Source organism: Narcine bancroftii, chromosome 4, assembly GCF_036971445.1.
Source record: "Narcine bancroftii isolate sNarBan1 chromosome 4, sNarBan1.hap1, whole genome shotgun sequence".
Taxonomy (NCBI): Eukaryota; Metazoa; Chordata; class Chondrichthyes; order Torpediniformes; family Narcinidae; genus Narcine; species Narcine bancroftii.
In genome coordinates this window covers 302,883,177-302,903,594 of record NC_091472.1, presented here as the reverse complement: position 1 = coordinate 302,903,594, position 20,418 = coordinate 302,883,177, and the positions used below count along the sequence as shown (strand labels likewise).

At 41.0% G+C, this 20,418-nt stretch overlaps 1 protein-coding gene across 2 annotated transcripts in view; it reads left to right on the top strand.

Annotated features, from left to right (window-relative positions):
* LOC138762187 (transcription factor Sp3-like) overlaps positions 1-20,418 on the top strand; it is a 92,814-nt gene that overhangs the window by 33,661 nt on the left and 38,735 nt on the right. For both annotated transcript variants that reach the window (XM_069935750.1, XM_069935749.1), the window contains one exon: positions 6,437-7,892. In XM_069935750.1, the coding sequence (XP_069791851.1) occupies positions 6,437-7,892 (1,456 nt within the window). The remainder of the gene's footprint in view (positions 1-6,436; positions 7,893-20,418) is intronic.

Sequence of the window (20,418 nt, the reverse complement as noted above, 5' to 3'; positions counted from 1 at the left end):
TTTTTCAACATCTTGATCCAAGTCATCTATTCTGTTACAGTTATTGCTTGGACATCTTTGTCATCCTTTTGCAGAATTGTTTTGAGAAGCATTGATATTGCAGGTTTAATCAGTTCCTTCCCAATCGTATGATTCTTCCCATGTTTTGCTATCAACAGAGAAATTTCATAGCTAGCTTCAAGGGTATGATTAGGGGCTGTAGTTGGCGCAGCGAATAATGAAGTGATTTTTTAAAAAATCTATTTTCAAACTTCTCTTTCAGTGATTTTAAAATAATCCAATTTCGAATTGCTATGGTTAGCATGTTTTACCCTCAAATGAGCTTCAAGACTGTCTGTTTTCATTGTTTCATTTGTCAAAGTCTTTTAGTATAATAGGCAAAAAGGTGCACGTTCATCATGTACAGCAACTATAAATGCTTGACCTCTTAATTTTGAATATACAACAGCCTGAACTCCCTGAAACAGATTAATCAATATTTTCTTATGTCTTAGAATTGAAAAATGTAATAAAAGTAATGATTGAATCAAAGGAAGAATATTGACTCTTTTTTAAAAAAAAACACTAGCTTGGTTTCTGACATTTTTTTCTCACAAAGTGTGCATCAAAACTGTGCTAGTGTCATGCTTTACTTTCTGGGGACTATATTTTTTCCCCCAATTTTGGTGTCTCTCTCAGGCTGCCACCTGGGGTGGACCCCTCCCCCCCACCCCGCATCACCATCAATACACATACACAGAGATGCAAACATATACAGGTCTCATTCACTAGTGAACTGAAAAAGTAAAGGAAACATGATTGTTGAGATCATTTGAAATCCTCATTGCCAATGAGATAATGCATGATAATAAGACCAGTCAAAAAAAAATTGTTAACTAAGGATAAGAACAGTTAAAATAAGAGAAACAATGGAGAAACAGAGAGCAACATCGGAAGAGCAAAAACATGTTATGAAAATAAAAAAGTGATTTTACTTGAAGTTGCCACAATTGTGTCGTACTGATAGTGTTGCCAAGTCACATCTTTCACACCAACATAATGAGCTTATTTTCTCAAACCAACTTTTTAAAGATTTCCCAAAATATTTCTATGCCCCATTAAAATATTTTAAACCTCAGGCTCCATCAAAATAGTCCCATGCCCCACCAGTGTGGCATACACCCCTCCTTGAGAATCTATGGATTAAACACTTCTCCCTGACGCATGTGTAAATTTCTCGCTCTGCAACTTGATTGGTCCACTGCTAATGTGAAAAAAATGAAGAACTGACCAGCAATCAATTGGAAATACTAGAAATTGCATAGGCTGTAATCTAGAGCAGAAAACCCAAGCTTTTGAAGGAATTCCGCAGGTCAGGCAGCATCTGTAGAGGGCATCTATATATTTGGGGTCAAGACCCTGCAAAAGGATTGAGATAATGGAGGGGAGGCATGAGGCAGGGTCTGGCAGTAAAGTAGAATAGATAAACTAGGACAAGGATGGGTGGAATTGTGAAATAGTGGTAAGTGGGTGAAACCTGGAAACAGTCAATGAAAGGGAAGAAGTGTAGAATAAGCTAGGTGGCGAAAAGAAATTGGGTGGGTGGGTGGGTGGGGAGGAAAATAAGTGGAAATGTGAGACTGTAGTTAAGGAAGGTGCAACCAGATCAGGGATGAATGATGGGCAAATGGAATCGGGTGAGGGCGGGAGTGTGACTGCGAGTGAGAGTGGGAGAGGAGAAGGAGGTAGAAAGTAATACAAGGAGTGGGGGTTACCTGAAAATAGAACATTATTGATTTGTAGATTACCCAAGTGGAATGCAAGATGCCGCTCTGATTTGTGTTTGGCTTCACTCTGCCAATGGAAAAGACTGATAGGTTGGTGTATAATCCACAATAACTTATAAGAGTGGCAGAGAGATCACTAGAGTCTCTCTCTCACCCTGCTCTTCTCCCCCCCCCCCCCCCCCCCCCCCATGATGTGATCCACTGGGATCATTGTCTGACGAGGACGCACAAAATCATTGAGGATAATTTTCACCCTTCACAAAGCATCTTGCAGCTGCTCCCATCAGGAAATAAAAACAGGAGTATCAGAGCCAACACCACCAGGTTGAGAAACAGCTTCTTCCCTTTGTCAGCGAGAATGCTAAACAACCAAAAGAACTCCTCACACTAACCACACGAGATTCTCATATTCATAAAACTATTTATTTGTTCATGTGGATACTTGTCCTGCATATGTATTGTTTATAGGTGTTGTGTATATCTGGTTGCGTGTCTGTGTTTTGCACTGAGGACCGAAGAACACTTTTGTCAGGTTGTACTTGTAAACTCAGATGCCAATAAACTTGATTTGAAAAATGGGAAGGGGATGTAAAATGGCATACAATTAGGAGGTCAGGGCTAGGGTGTCCACAAAATGATTGTTTGGTCTCCAATGTATAGGAGGCCACATCAAGAGCACATAATTCAGTTAACAAGTTGGAAAGTGCACATAAACCTTCATCTGATCTGGCACAGCTGTTTGGGTCTCTGGAAAATGGTGAGGCAAGAAATTAAGGGACAAGTGTTGCATCTCCTACAGTTGCAAGGGAAAGTCACAGGGGTTGGGGAGTGGTGGGATCCTTCTTTATATAGTCAGACCACGTGTAGACTAGGCAAATTGATTTGTGAAGCACCTATACTTTAATGGCTACTCTTTCTACAGCAGCCACCTTAACCTGGTTGTATGCCATTTCAAAAATTTAAACGTGCAGCACAGAAACAGGCCATTTTGGTTCATGCTGCCTAATGAACCTACATCCTCTCAGTACATTTCAAACAGTGAGAGGAAACAGGAGCCCCCAGGGAAAACTCACACAGAAATGGGTAGAACATACACACTGCTTTCAGACAGCAAGGCGTTGCTCTAACCACTGTGCCACCATAAACTCCTCATTTCCACATTAACTTGCTGGTTCTCTGCCTTCTTCACAGGCAGGGTGAGAGACAGTAGAAATACAGCACCTTTGATTCCTTCCTGGTAGTCTGCAACCCTATGGCATGAATATTGAATTTTCTATTCCACATGTTCTGGGCTCATTTCTCCCTCCTGTTTCTTTTTCCTCATCAAGGTTCCATTTACCCATCCCTCCCTTACCCATCACCTCAATATTTCATCAGAATGTAGTATCTTCAGCCTTTTGCATTTCTCTGTCACCTCTTGTCACCTACCAACTTCTAACTGTCTTTACCCTTCCCTTCCTCTGCCTGGCTCCATCTGCTTATCTTCTTCCTCACCTGGATCCTCTGCCTGCCCGTCTCACCCCCTCCCTTACTTGTTTATTTCTGACTGTCTCCCCTCTACACTCTGACCTGATGCAGAATCGTGATCTGAAACATCGATGATCACTATGTATGTTGCTGCAATAACCTGTTGAGTTCCTCCAGCAGTTTTTTTTGGAGGAGCTAATTAAAATGGTCGAGTGTTTGGATTGAACGTTTGGGAGGATTTAGGGCACAGATGCGTTGAGACCAAGGCAGTAAGGTAAAATTATTTTTGATGGAGTGAATATATGGTTAGAAGCTTATCTTGACAGACGTGAAGATTGCAGAAGTTATTGAGCCATTATCACAGAGAGTTGCCAGTGAGGAGACGATGGTGAAATCGTTTGGTGGGCAACAAAGTTGATTTGTTCAGTCTTGTACTCAATCAGAACAAATTTATGCTCATCAAGTACTGGATGTTAGACAGGCTTTGTGACAAAGTAAAAAGGGAAGGTGAAAACCTGAAGTTGGATATTGGCTCCCTGAATAAAATATTTATTGTAATGACATTGAGAGTAAACATGTAACTAAAGAAAAGGAAAGGATAATAATAGATCTTTGCAGTTGACTTGATTAAGAAAGAAATACAGTAAGATGTGTTCCAATCCACTCAGCTGGATGCCTGAGGAGAGTAGCTACAAAGAGATGACACAATCACGTGTTCAAGGTTGAGAAGGTTGATGATGTTCAGGTGACTGTCATAAAATGTCATTGTTACATTCTGGGCTGTTTCATTGCTGTGATAAGAGGATAATAGAGAGAGACTTAAGTATGGAGTTGAAAAGGATGCAACCAGAATTGGGCAGCATTGGAAATGGGACAGTAGTTTGTAAAAGTGGAGACGAGAGTATTTGAGGCTGTTAGTGTCGGCTAACTGATTTTAAAAGCAGCAGATAATTGGGTAGTTGGTATTTTAGTAATTAGAAAGTGGGTCTCGTGGATAATGCACATTCAGTGAAAATTGAGAACCATAGAACAATTATAGCACAGTAATAGGGCCACCTTGGCCCTTTTAGTCTATGCCAAACTATTGTTTTTGTCTATGAGGAAAGGTGGGTGTGAAATACAGTACAACTCCGATTATCCAAAATGGTCATGACTCTGATAGCAAACCAGTCATTTTATAAAAACAGATAAGTAGGAACAGCAGATCACTTGTAACAGTTTTTATACAACAAGGTAAGGCTTTTTAAGCATTAAAATAAAGTTTAATTCTCACCAAAATAAATGCTAGCCACCGCCGATCGCTGTCACTTCCTCACTGAGGCCCCACTTGTGCAATGAGCCTGAGAGTCCTGCTCCTACCTGGAAGCTTGAAGTCCGCTGTTGCCAGTGCCAGGGGCCCAAGGTCAGTTCAGCTCCAAATACATTTCAGATAACTGAGGATTTCGGAGAATCCAATTTTGGATAACCAGAGTTGTACTGTAGATGCTAGTTGGGGGATCTGACAAGGCAGATGTCTCATAGAATGTGACCTGTTAATGATAAATGAGGTATTAATTTTCCAAGAATAATTCTTTGAGCTTTTTCAGAGGGCATTTTAGTCAATCTATTGGCAAAAATAGTATTTTATTTTCTGTATGTCAAGGGTCCGATGCGGGACAGGCAGACACGGTTGCAGCGGTTGCAGGGGAAAATTGGTTGGTTGGGGTTGGGTGTTGGGTTTTTCCTCCTTTGCCTTTTGTCAGTGAGGTGGGCTCTGCGGTCTTCTTCAAAGGAGGTTGCTGCCCGCCGAACTGTGAGGCGCCAAGATGCACGGTTGGAGGCGATATCAGCCCACTGGTGATGGTCAATGTGGCAGGCACCAAGAGATTTCTTTAGGCAGTCCTTGTACCTTTTCTTTGGTGCACCTCTGTCACGGTGGCCAGTGGAGAGCTCGCCATATAACACGATCTTGGGAAGGCGATGGTCCTCCATTCTGGAGACGTGACCCATCCAGCGCAGCTGGATCTTCAGCAGCGTGGACTCGATGCTGTCGACCTCTGCCATCTCGAGTACTTCGACGTTAGGGGTGTAAGCGCTCCAATGGATGTTGAGGATGGAGCGGAGACAACGCTGGTGGAAGCGTTCTAGGAGCCGTAGGTGGTGCCGGTAGAGGACCCATGATTCGGAGCCGAACAGGAGTGTGGGTATGACAACGGCTCTGTATACGCTTATCTTTGTGAGGTTTTTCAGTTGGTTGTTTTTCCAGACTCTTTTGTGTAATCTTCCAAAGGCGCTATTTGCCTTGGCGAGTCAACATCCTCAACATCCATTGGAGCGCTTACACCCCTAACGTCGAAGTACTCGAGATGGCAGAGGTCGACAGCATCGAGTCCACGCTGCTGAAGATCCAGCTGCGCTGGATGGGTCACGTCTCCAGAATGGAGGACCATCGCCTTCCCAAGATCGTGTTATATGGCGAGCTCTCCACTGGCCACCGTGACAGAGGTGCACCAAAGAAAAGGTACAAGGACTGCCTAAAGAAATCTCTTGGTGCCTGCCACATTGACCACCGCCAGTGGGCTGATATCGCCTCAAACCGTGCATCTTGGCGCCTCACAGTTTGGCGGGCAGCAACCTCCTTTGAAGAAGACCGCAGAGCCTACCTCACTGACAAAAGGCAGAGGAGGAAAAACCCAACACCCAACCCCAACCCACCAATTTTCCCCTGCAACCGCTGCAACCGTGTCTGCCTGTCCCGCATCGGACTTGTCAGCCACAAACGAGCCTGCAGCTGACGTGGACTTTTTACCCCCTCCATAAATCTTCGTCCGCGAAGCCAAGCCAAAAGAAAGACATTTAATAAGATAATAACTGATTGGATTGTAACCACAGCTCCAGATTTAAGCTCTTGGCAGAAGCAAATGTGCATTCAAATGTTCGAAATATTTCTACGTTGAGTTGTTAGTGACAGTTTTCTCCCAGGGTCAGAAGAGGAGGTCTGTTGGTGCTGTGTTCAGAGGTACCTTGCCTGCAATTGACACAATAGAGTTGGCAGGCTAGAAGGTGTCTGAATTTTCATATGGAAGCTTTTACGTTGTAAATATCAATCAATATTCAGTGATCAAATTTTAATACTGGGTAATTTTAAGACTTTTCAAAAAAGAGCAAAACTTGTAATATTTAGATATTATTAAAATAATGCTCTTTTTTTTTCTCTCTTCCAGCCGTTTGACTTGGCTCCCGCACAGTTAGCAGCATCAAATGGATGGCAGATAATAACTTCAACGCCCACTGTAGTAACAAAAGATACTGCAGGTAATTTCTTGCAAATTGCTGGACAGGTTCCTGGATCTCCTGTCACAGCTTCTGTTCCAACAAGTGGACAGTACGTTTTACAAGGCTTGCAGAATCAGCAGGTCTTTGCTGTTGCTCCAGGATCATCCTCTACTACGACAGGTGCCGTCCCCAACGTTCAGTATCAAGTTATTCCACAAATACAGGCTGGAGACGGACAACACTTGCAACTGAGCTTGACCTCACCTAATGCAGAAGCAGCATTACAGCAAGATGGTAATGGCCAAATTCAAATTATTCCTGGCACCAGCCAAGCATTAATTGGTGGTAAGACTCCTTCAGGCAATATTCTGACCCCCCAAAATCTTATGTCCTCCGCTGTTTCAGTTCAGTTACAGCAGAATAATGCACATTCCCCAGTGCAAATCCAAGGAGTCTCATATGGTGGAGGTACTTACCCTGGTCAAACACAGCTTGTCACTAATGTTCCTGTTGGATTAACAGGAAATGTGGCTTTCGTGCCCATTGGAAATGTTGATTCACACGGAACACCTACTTCACAGTCCATGACTCAGAGTAATGCTGCAGCAATTACTACTTCAAGCCAGATGATACCTGTTTCGTCAGAAGCTATAAATACTATTGATACCTCAGCAAGGACAGATGAGCAACATATTTCTGTAGCTGTGCAGAATTCAGCTTCTAGTGATTCTAACACTAACATAGCTTCATTTGTGCCAACAACCTCCGTGGGTCATATGATTGTTTCAGACGATCATATTGATGCTGTACAACAAAACTCAAGCCGTAATTCTACTGCAGCCTCTGAGCAGATAGAAGCAACAACTGATCTTCATGCGAACCAGCCTACTGTTGATCAAACGCAGTTACAAGATATACAAAGTTCAGTTTCGCAACCAGCTGGCCATCATGTTCAATTTCCGTCACATCAACAATTTGCTGTCCAGCCACAGATTGTTCAGAGTATTCCACAGCAGGCAATACAAACAATTGCAGGACAAGCCATTACTGCACAAGCTGTTCCTCAGCAGGCTTTGCAGAATCTTCAACTGCAAGTAGTTCAAAATGCTGGTTCCCTGTTACTTCGAGCTCCAACATTAACCCCATCTGGAGAAATTACCTGGCAAACCTTTCAGGTACAGAACATCCAGAACTTGCAAAATGTGCAAATTCAAAATGCACCAACACAGCAGATAACTCTTACTCCAGTACATACTGTCACATTGGGCCAAGTGGCATCCAGTGGAGCATTGACTCCAATTGCACCAGCTCCATTAACTGTTAGTAGCCCACAATTACAAACTGCAACTGTGAATTCATTCACCTCTTCAGGCATTCAATTACAGCAAGGTGTACACAATTCAAGTAAGTATTTTGATCAAATTATATTTATAATGCAATATAATATCCTGAATTTGACACCAAGAATGTTACTGTTCCGTATCTTTGTGCTTTTCTTGTGTCATGGACTGTCTGCAGCAGTGTAGAACAATGTCAAGATTTTTCAATTGACACTATAAAATTGAACCTATAAAACTACTTTCTTAATGAGATGGAAAAGATTTATAATTCCTTTGTTTTGAAACTTCTGTTTCAGTATTCTAGAAGACACTTAACTGTCAGTTCCTGCACCGTCCAGTTTATCATGCTTCTCAAATAATGTTAATATATCTATAAACAACTTTATATGTCCAGCACAACACAACAGCGTGAAAATTGTTATGTATTATATGTTTAGGTTTGATGTTTGAAAGTATTCTAAGGATTGGTTCACAAGTTCCACATCCTAATTTGTGGCAAGGTTAATTTTGATGGCAATGAACTTGTGAAGCTGAATTGGGAGAAGCACTTTGCAGGTTAAGGAGTGTCTGGCAAGAGGGAGCTTTGGAAAGAAATAGAAAGAGTTCAGGGTCAGCATGGTCCTGTTGGACTGACAAGATTAGGGAATCCTGGAAGACTAGAGATATTAACACTCTTATGTCAGCTATAGACAGGTAAGATCAAATGAATCCTGTGAAGTGCATAAAGGATGTCAGGGTTCACAAGAAGGAAATCAGGACAGAAAAGGAGGAATATTAGAAGGTTGTGGCAGATTGAGTTAAGGAGAATCCCAAGAGATTCTATTTATTGGGAGAGAATATGACCGATAAATGAATTCATCTATGTGTGGAGCCACAGGAGATAGGCAAGATATTAAATAAGTATTTCTCATCAATCTTTATTATGGAGAAAGATGTGTCGGCTAGGGAACTCAGTAAATAGTGAGGTCTTGAAGAAAGTCTGCACAAAGAAGAGTAGGTGCTAGAGACATAAAAGTACATAATTCCCTACATCCTGAACAAGTGTCTCCTGGGGCTTTGTGGAAAGCTAAGGAAAAAATTGCAGGCGCTCTTTTGGAAATGGTTGCATTGTTAGATGTAGGTAGGGTGCTAACAGACTGGAGGTGGTTGATATTGTGCCTTTATTTAAAAAAGACTGCAAAGAATTACAGGCTGGTGAGTTTAACATTAGTTCTGGATAAGTTACTAGAGGGGGTTCTGAATTATAGGATTTCTGTGAATTTAGAAAGGGAAGGACTGATTAGAGATGGTCAGCATAGTTTTGTGCATGGGGAATTGTCTTCCATATTTGATTTTTTTTTAAAGAGATGACCAAGAAGATTGAGGGCAAGATGGTAGACGTTGACTACATGGAGTAAAACACAAAATTCTGCAGTCACTGTGATTGAAGAATGCTGGAGAAACTCAGTGGGTCAAACAGTGTACCTTATGTAGTAAAGATAAATAACCAACATTTTAGGCTTGAATCATTCATCATGTTGATTATATTGACTTCATGGAGATTAACAAGGTCTTTGATAACATATCACATGGTAAATTAGTCCTAAAGGCCAATTACTTGGGATCTTGGATGAGCTGGCCAATTGATACAGAATTGGCTTGATGTTAGAGTCAGAGGGGTGTTGATAGATTGGAGGCCTATGACTAGTACTGTGCTAGGTTCATTATTTGGTATCTATATGAACACATAGATGACCACATAGGCATAGTAAATAAGTTTGGGGATGACACCAAAATTGATGTTCTCATGAACAATGAAGAAGGTTATCTGAGATTACAACAGGATCTGGATGAACTGGGAAAGTTCGCAGATTGCACTTCAGTAGGTTAAACTAAAGTAGGACTTGCACAGTAAATGAAAAGATCTATGCATTCATATAAGCTTACAGTTTGGAAACAGGACTTTTGGTCTGACTAGTCCTTGTCAACCAAGGTATCTGCTCTCACATGTCCCATTTGTCTGTTTGGCCTATATCCCTCTCAACTTTTTCTATCCATGTGCATGTCTAAATATTCTTTTAAATGTTATTGTACACTCCTTTAGTATTTCCTCTGCCAATTCAGTTCACTTACCCACCACCTGCTTGTGGATAACATTGACCCTCAAGTCCCTAATAAAACTTGCCCTTGTCGCCTTAAATCCAAGCATTACAGTTTTCATTTCCCAGTAACATTCGTGTTATTTATTTCTTCATCCTTTTAAGCTTCATGACACCTTTCCTATAGCAGGTGGTGAGTTGTGTACCAAATATGGTCTCATCAATAGATGCAACCTGATATTGTAGCTCCTGAGCTCAGGGGCCCTGACCAATCAAAGCCTTTTTCACCACCCTGTTTACTTGTGATGCCACATTTATGCAATGATGTATCTGCAATCCTGTCTCTCTGTTCTACAACGTTCTTGAGGGCTTTAACATTTATTGTGTAAGCCCTGCCAAAGTGCAGCACCTCACATTTGTCCAAATTAAATTCCAACTTTGCTCACCCTTCCCCAGTTCACAAAGATCATGCTGGAATCTGATAGGTTATCATATAACCATATAACCACTTACAGCACAGAACAGGCCAGTTTGGCCCTACTAGTCCATGCCGTAGCAAATCCCCACCCTCCTAGTCCCACTGACCAGCACCCGGTCCATACCCCTCTAGTCCCCTCCTATCCATGTAACGATCCAGTCTTTCCTTAAATGTAACCAATGATCCTGCCTCGACCACGTCTGCCGGAAGCTCATTCCACGTCCCCACCACCCTCTGCGTAAAGAAATTTCCCCTCATGTTCCCCTTATAATTTTCCCCCTTCAATCTTAAACCATGTCCTCTAGTTTGAATCTCCCCCTTTATTAATTGAAAAAGCCTATCCATGTTTACTCTGTCTGTCCCTTTTAAAATCTTAAACACCTCGATCAAGTCCCCTCTCAATCTTCTACGCTCCAGAGAAAAAAGCCCCAGTCTGCACAACCTTTCCCTGTAACTCAGACCCTGAAATCCTATCAACATTCTCGTGAACCTTCTCTGCATTCTCTCTATTTTGTTTATATCTTTCCTATAATTTGGTGACCAAAACTGTACACAGTACTCCAAATTTGGCCTCACCAATGCCTTGTACAATTTCATCATAACCTCCCTACTCTTGAATTCAATACTCCGATTTATGAAGGCCAGCATTCCAAATGCCTTCTTCACCACACCATCTACCTGAGTATCAGTCTTGAGGGTACTATTTACCATAACTCCTAAATCCCTTTGTTGCTCTGCACTCCTCAATTGTCTACCATTCAATGTATATGACCTATTTAAATTTGCCTTTCCAAAATGTAGCACCTCACATTTATCTGTATTAAATTCCATCAGCCATTTCTCAGCCCACACCTCCAGCCTTCCTAAATCACCTTTTAATCTACGGTAATCTACCTCACTGTCCGCAACACCACCAATCTTTGTGTCATCCGCAAACTTGCTTATCCAATTCTCCACCCCTACATCCAGATCGTTAATATATATAACAAATAATAGTGGACCCAGGTCCGAACCCTGAGGAACTCCACTAGTCACCGTCCTCCAATTGGACAAACAATTTTCTACCACTACTCTCTGACACCTCCCATCCAACCACTGCTGAATCCATTTCACTACCTCTTTATTTATACCTAATGCCTCCACCTTTTTTCCTAACCTCCTGTGGGGAACTTTGTCAAAAGCTTTACTAAAGTCCAAATAGACAACATTCACAGCTTTTCCTTCATCAACCTTTTTTGTAACCCCCCCCAAAGAACTCAATCAGGTTTGTCAAGCATGATCTCCCCCTGACAAAACCATGCTGATTACTCCCTATCAATCCCTGTACCTCCAAAAATTTGTAAATAGCATCCCTCAGAACACTCTCCATCAACTTGCCCACCACAGACGTCAGACTTATAGGCCTATAATTCCCAGATTTGCATTTGGACCCTTTCTTAAACAGAGGAACCGCATCCTGGTAACACCACCCAATGTATATCTCCCAATCTGTGTGCTGTAAACCTCCCCCTTCTCAGTGCCCTTTCCCGGCTAGGAGACTCGCTGCTCCACCTGCCCACCTCTCAGTAACACACACGCTTACACGTACACATGTTTCAGGGAAACGTTAAATAGGTTAGTCTTGTGGAAAAACAATGTGACTGCATAGGTCAAATTGAAATTCCAGAACCCTGCTCAGAGCACCAAATGTGGTGTTCAGAATGGGTTCAAAGAGAATCAAGGCTGGACACATATTATGAACAAACAGTGGTCTTTGTTTATGCTCAGGGAATTTACAATAGGTCACACATTTACACAGACTAACATACAGAGCACACAGTCACAGTATACAGAGAAACTAGGGTTTAACTTGTTCAGCACCTATCAGTCACAGTAGACCGTGTAACAAATGAATGGGTACATACACCAAAACTTGGTTTTCAGCCTTGACTATGGTTCAGGATCTGGGACAGGCCCATTGCAGTCAGCTTTCTGGAGCTGCTTGCAGCCTGGAGCTCAGCAATGGTCACAACTAACAAATACATACATATAAACATGGTTTCCAACATTGACCATGGCTTAGGGTCCAGGACTGGCCCATTGCAGTCAGCTTTCTGGAGCTGCTTGCAGCCTGGAGCTCAACAATGGCCACAACTAACAAATACATACATATAAACATGGTTTCCAACATTGACCACGGCTTAGGGTCCAGGACTGGCCCATTGCAGTCAGCTTTCTGGAGCTGCTTGCAGCCTGGAGCTCAACAATAGCCACAACTAACAAATACATACATATAAACATGGTTTCCAACATTAACCACGGCTTCGGGTCCAGGACTGGCCCATTGCAGGTGGCCCTCAGGAGATGCCTGCGGCCTGGTTTGAACACTTGAGGAATCAGAGCAAGACAGATGGACTGCATCTTTTCAATGCAAGGCCTGTCCACGTGACCTGTGAGGACCATTCGTGAATCAGGCTCACCTGTGGGCAGATCTAATTATTTATTGTCATCTGGAAGACCAATTGCACGTCAGCTGCCAGGACCAATCACTCATTAGCCTCACAGTGGCAAGACCCAGCCAGATGTCAAATAATCTTCCGCGATCCATATTCCCACCAGGTTCCAGATGGAGAGATCACATGACCTTCTGCAGTACACATTCCCATCACGTTCCAGATGGAGAGGCCACATGACTCTCCACAATCCACACTACAGATGTTGGGTCTCAATTGTACAAGGTGTTAATGAAACTGAGAAGGATATTAAGTTGGAAAGGTGTGAAGAGTCACAAGAGTGTGACCAGTTTTGGTAGGCTTGAATTATAAGGATAGGCTGAGGCATTTCTTTCTAAAGTGTAGGAAGCTAGGGGCGGGGGAATTTTAGGGGTTATAACATCGTGATCGGTGCAATAATGGTAAATAGTCATTAAATAGTCATTAATCACCAATTTACTGGTTAACATACCAAGTGTGAAAACTCTCAAACTGACATGCGGGGATCAAATCGCCCCATGGATGAACTGTCTAGGGCGGTAGTATCGCCGATTCGTTTGGAATCAGTGGTTAGACCAGTGTGAATGGGACAGGGTGTCCCTGCTGGAGGATAGGTGCCTATTCGCTTTGCGAAGCTAGGTGGTGAATGTGAAAGCACAGAGAACTGGTTAACGTTGGTCCATGTGAAAGGCTCTACTGTTATTTTAAAACGGTTCCTTGATATGCCAATTTAGCAATTTGCCAATGTGAAAGGGGAAATGTCTTTTTCCAGTGTACGGAAATCTAAAACTGGAGGGCAAAAATTTGAAAGGAACCTGAGGGGCATCTAGTTCGCACAAGGTAGTGCATGAATGGAATGAGCTGCTAGAAGAAATGTAATATTTAAAAGACACTTTAGATAGGTGCATGGAGAGGAACAATTGGAGAGATGGGCCAAACACAAACAAATGGGACTAGCATGGGTAGATAACTTCATCGACATGGATAATGGGCTGAACAGCTTGTCTGTTTCCATGCTGTAAAACTCTGGATGGTTGTTCAAATGTTAACTTGGATTAGTAAAAAAAAACCATGTGCATTTTTATTCTTACACGTTCATTTATTGTCATCTTACTGTACATATCCATATAGAACCTGATGAAACTGCATCTTTGGACCATAGTACAGACACAGGTACACTGTATACACAACATATATAAATAGTGATCCAAAAAAAAAATCATTTATGGGTTTCTAGAATTGTTCAACAGTCTCACTAACTGTAAGTCTAAGCTGTTTCCCAGCCTGGTGCTTCTTCTTTGAAATGTTGCAAAGATGCTGTGGGCTGGACAGTAAGGGTCCTCAATTATTATCTGTGCCTACTTTAAGCACTTCTCCCTTTAGATGTCGTTGACAGAGAGATGGGAGACCACAACGATGATCTCAGCAGTTTTAATCACCCTCTTATCTGATTTTTGCAGTTAGCATACCACATTGTGATGCAGCCAGCCATGATGCTATCTATTCTGTAGAATGTTGTTAGGATGGTGGCCAGTAGCCTTGCCCTCCTTCCTGACTAATGAGAAGGTGTTGTGGGTCCAGATTAAGTAGTCCTTTAAATGGACACCAAGGAACTTTGGTCCCCACTTTCTCCATCACTGAGTCATTGATATGTAGTGGGGAGTGGTCCTTCATCCTTCTGAAGTTCACAATCATTTCCTTTGTCTTGTCTGTTAGGTCTGCTTTGTTCATGAATGAGTGAGACAAACACCAGACTGAGTCGAAATCAGGGTTCTTTGTTCTTTATTACCGGATTGTAACACTTGCGACCAACAATGTTAGTCGGAGAATGCATTCTGCCGTTATCAGCAAAATGGTGATTTTTTTATACCCTTGGATACGTGCTTAGAACATCATCATATCATTACTTGTCCAATGACTAAAACTGTTGCTATCCTTTCCCTGCTAGCTTCCTGCCTCTCAATCCATCAATGTCTCTCTTATCTTGTAAGTACAAGGATGCATTCACATCTTGTTACAGCCCCGCACAGGGTAACTCCTTACACATTCCCATCTCATGATGTTTTACCTTACATGTCCACATTGAGACTGGTTGTTGTTTATCCATCACTGTACAAGCCTATTCTCTCTGTAAGCCGACTCATTGTTGCTGATGAGGCTAACTACCTTTATGTCATCCACAAACTTGATGATCCTGTTGGAGTTGAACCTGGCAGGTTAACAGCTTGAGCAATAGTGGGCTGAGCACACAGCCCTAAGGTGCACCAGTGCTAAATGTGATGGGACTTGCCATCCCAAACAGACTGGGGGAGGGATGGAGCAAGCGGGAGGGTGGAGGTGGGAGTGAGCACGGGGCTGGAGAAGGGAGGGAACAAGTGGGCTGGGGTGGGGGGAGGCAGTTTAAATTTTAAAAAGGTGGCCAACCTCATGCCAAAAGAAATCAGAGTCTCTTTGGTTGAAAATGGTGTCTTTGAGGACTGGTGTCTGCGTTGATGATGTCAGTCCTCAAGAAGCCATTTTGTTTGTGTTGAGGCAACTGTTTAGAAACACAGGTAAAAAGTAATTTAAATTAAACAAAACAATTATTACTACCAATTTCTTCTGCGGAACCCCTGCGCCTTTTTGGGAAACACTGGTCTAACTTAATAAACCATGAATATCCTGAGGGATAATAACAGGGTAGATATTAATGTTACGAGCCCAGAGGACCTCAAAACCCAGCAGCAATAGAAATTCACCAAGAACAAATAGTTATTTAAACAAAAGTAGTTTTAAAATTTTCTTTAAAAATAAAAACAGGATCACACATGTACATACTGTGTATATGTTCAGGAAAGTTCCTTGTTTCACAATCCATTCATTCACTTCTCACTTCTCCAACTTCACTGGTATCAGGCAATTCTTATACTGTGCACAGAATTTAACATTTACGAATCTTCACCAGGCTCTGGTACTTAAAGTTAGGTTCTTGTTGGTTTCAGAGAGAAATTTGTGGCTTGTTGGACACATACAACTGATTTCATCCAATCAGTCATTTCAATATCTTGCTGAAGAAATTTGCCCAATCAAGGGTTTTCCAAATGATAACTTTTTCTTCCAGATCACCACAGAGTTCCTTTTATTTCTCTTATTTCAGGAGAAATACTCTAGCAAGTCATTTCCTCTTGTAAGGGCTACAAGGGTTTTGAATAGGCTGAACTCAGAACTCACAACCCATCTTCAAAATGGGGTTTTCAACAAGCCTGCCAGCTTGCCATTTTGCAGCCTTAACTGCTACTGTAGAACTGACTTCTCTCTCTCTCTCTCTCTCTCTCTCTCTCTCTCTCTCTCCCCTCTCTCTCTCTCTCTCTCTCTCTCTCTCTGCTTGTAAAACCCAAAACCTCTCCCAAGGCTCCAAACCCAATCTGTGAAAGATCTTATCAGCACTTGAGCCTGAACATTTCGATTTGCACCTGCTTTTGAAGGTCTTTCCAAAGCAGTTGCAAAGCCAACTGGAACCTGAATGTCTGGCTTCAGCAAAGCTCTTGCATTTTAAATGTGATGTGTTTTACTGTTTGTGAAGTAACCTACAGTGAACCCCCTACAATCTATCTCTTTTAAAGACATTATCTATGACCATAATAATATAACCCGTAACATTGATATTTCTACCAGTAGAACTTTGAGCAAGAGTACGTAATTACAAAATGAAGGATGGTCATCTTAAATGAAAGTGTTTTGTCATTATTTTTGTTATGGAATTTTCTACCTAGACAGTTGTGGAAGCTTAATCATTGTGGATATTTAACGAGGAGAGAGACAAACTGTTGAAATTTTAAGTGAATTGAGTGCTCTGGGGAATTGGCACAATGGAAGAGGCCAAATGAACCATGATTATAATTTAAGGAAAACATTGTGGTTGAAGTAAAAACACAATGCTGGAGAAACTCAGCAAGTCAAACAATGTGCTTTATGTAGCAAAGATAAAAATACGTAACCAATGTTTCGTGCTTGAGCACTTCATTACGTTATGACAAAATGTAGAATTATAATTGTATAGTGGGGCAGACTTGGAGACCAAATGGCCTATTCCTGCTTCTGTTCTCTTTGTTATTTTAACTGAATAAATGTGTCAAAACCAAATTGAAATACAAATGTGTTGGAAGGAATCAATTTGCTGGGATTGTGGTGAAATTGACTACCTGCACTACCACTATCTTTCATAATGTATTGCACTGCAATCACATCATCTGCAGACTTTCCTGTTTAATTATCCATGATTGAACTGGCTAATAATCGGACTTGATGGGACAAATGCCCAAATTCTGCTCTTGTGTCTTGCAGAAATGGAAGTTCTGTTACAGTTGTGCAGGATGTTAATGGTCCATGGTGTGTCACATTTCGGTCCCTTTGAAAAAAGCTATACAATTATTGAAGGTTAGGGTTATGGAAGTTAAATTTCCTCAAGATCCAATTTTTTTTGATAAATAATCTTTCTGGAATTCGGCCAAAATTAAAGCTTAATAAATATCAAGCACAATTTGTGAAAATTGCTTTGGCAGTTGCAAGGAAAAATATAGCAGTCTCATGGAAATTAAATTCAAATTTGGGAATAGATAAATGGCACTCTGAAATAAGTAGCTGCATATCTCTTACAAAAATTACATATAATTGAGAAATAGATATGATAACTTTTTAAAAATTTGGTGCCCATATTTATGTATGGTAGGTATTACATTATGAAAGATTCCCTGAGCCTCAACTTATATATAAAATAAAATGAGGTTAAAGCCAAGAATAATTTAATTTTTGTTAGTTGTAATCAGATATTCTTCTATTTTTTCTATCCTATGAGCTCATTATTTTGTGGGGGGGGGGGGAAGAGTTTAGGTGGGAAAATATGTACTATGTGTTATGAGTTTATATAAAATTGAAAATCATTTTTGTATTTGGATATTAATACATGTATGAAATGCTTTTAAAAAAAGCATTGGAGGTTGGGCAAAAGAGACTGGTTTCTGGAATGAAAAAGTTATTATAAGTGGCTAAAAAATACACTTTAGTAGCATGAGGCTTGATGTTATTTAAATATAAGATTACAAGGAAGCCTGGCAAGATGGATGTTGAGGTGTTACTGTCAATGTGAAAAGGGTACATACTCACAAAATAAGTGGTGTTCATTTTAAAAGTCAACCTAGTGATTTTCTTCTCTGAGAGTGGTGAAGGTTTGGAATTCTCCAGGAGGATTTGAAGGTTTGATCACAAAATATTTAAAGAAATAGAATATTTTTGAAAGATTTGGGGAATTAAGGTTGAAGTGGAACTGGCCCCAAAGAGAAATTGAGGCTGTAGGACAGTCATGATTTTATAAGGTAGGATAAGCCTGAAGAGCCATCTGGCTTAAATCTGTTTTCTTCTACTATGTATTGTACAGATTGCAAATCCCAAATGAAATACATGGGATCTGATCTTGCACTAGGCTTGAGTGGAGAAAGATTGGAGAAGCAAATTTCTCCGTGTAATGCTGGAGAATCCAAACAAGACTGGGCTCTGTTATTGGGGTTCCTGGTAAGGCCAGGACATAAAAATAGGTTCATATAGGTTCGGGATAATTTGGTCAATGCACTTTGAGTAGGGAATATTGTCCAATAGCAGGAACTGTTCAGTAATTGCACGATTTCCCTGGCTGTCCAGGTCCTGAAGCACTGAGCTGTTGAACCGAATCGTCAGCAGCTGGTGAAATTGCACATGCATTAAATCTACTTAAATATTTTTGTTTATCTACTTATTCATGAGTATTGTTGGAGTAACCAATGCAGAGTCCTTGAAAAAATCTGCAACTTTTGACGGGTACATCATTGTGTTGTGTGGCACTACCATTGTGCTAAATGGTCAAAGGCAAAACAAATCAAAACTGCTAACCTCCAGATCTTGAGTATTGGATTCAATTGAGGAAACCAGTCTCATTTCAGAGCTGTGTAGAAGTCCACGAGGACATACTTCACATAAGGTTCCAACCTGTTGAAGCTGCAACACAAGATTTAATGCAGTCTCAACAGCAAAAATGACATGCAATAGAGCTAAGTAATTCTCAAAACCCATGAATCAAAGCAATTCAGTGATGTTACATCCAGCTATGAAGGACATTTAAAACTGTTAACAGCAGAAGTAACCTTCAAGAGCATCTCCATTCCTGCTGATCACAGATCCGGTGAGCCTAAAGACAGGTGAAGCATTTCCAACCCCATCTTCAGCTAGAAGTGCTGGGATGATCCATCTCTGCTTCCTCCTGAGGCCTCTACTGTAACGGGAACTGGTCTTCAGTCAATTCATTTCACTTCATGTAAGGTAAATAAAGAACAGGAAACATTGAATATATCAAAGATGCAAGACCAAATGGTATTTTTGTTCTTTTCCTGAAGATATCCACTCCAGAATGGAGTTATTACAAAACTGGATATTTATTTGGGTGCTTTCCACAAAAATTGACAACTTTGGTCTGCTCAATTACCATCATATCAATTGACTCTTGTCATCAGAATGATGGAATGTGTAATCAACATTGTCGATGAGTAACTTGCTCATACATGTGTGGGTAGTTGGTTTCAATGGACCATTTACCCCAGGCTTCATTATAGTCTTGGTCTAAACAGAATTCCACTGCCCATGATACCAGAACACTATGTGACAAGAGTGATAGTGAGGCAGTCCGTAGGAATGCAGAGAGACTCTCTGGTTGAAGTCAATGTGTACAAAGGAAGATGTTTATGGTCATTATACATTAATTATCACAATTTAACCACATCTAGGTGAAGCACGTTTCAAAGTGCAAAGAAATAATTTGATCAGTTGCTTTAATGCATAAGCATTCTCTGGTAATCATATCCAACTGAATGGAATTGTGTGCATAGAGGATGGAGTAAGGAGGGTTCAAGGAGATTTAGGCAACTAAGTTGGTGATGCAAACAACAGTAGAATATCTTGGAATTTTGGAAGAATGCAATGTATTCTATTTTGGCATACAAAGTTTTTTTTTAAGGAAAGAGATTTGGTTAATATTGAAATGTGTGTAATTGCACACAAGCCACTAAAAGCCAGTATATAACTGTAACAGGCAATTAAGAAGCCAAATAATCTGTTAACCTTGATGTGAGGTTATTTTGACAGAGAAATGAGGAGATATTCCTGCACTTGGAAAGGGCTTTAATGCAATTGCACTTGGAAAGTTTTGGTGCAGTTTTATTTTTCTTGCTGAAGAAGAAAATGTGCTGGATTGTTTTCTGGATGGTGGCTTTGTTCTATTGGAAATGGAGTAGACTAGGTAGACTTCCTTTTGTATGTAGAAGAATGAGAGGAAATCAACTAAAGCAATCTGAAAGAGCCACATCACTGTCACATTTGTGGCCCGAAATGTGAAGTTAATAAATCATTAAACACAAGTTTTATCAGGTAAACTTCTCAGTGTCTTTTTTATTTTCCCGTTTTCCTTTGTTCTCCTCCTTGTGCTCTTATCGCTCTCTCATACCACGTGACTTCCGGTACATCTCATACATATTCATTATCATGACAATCACCTGAATGCAG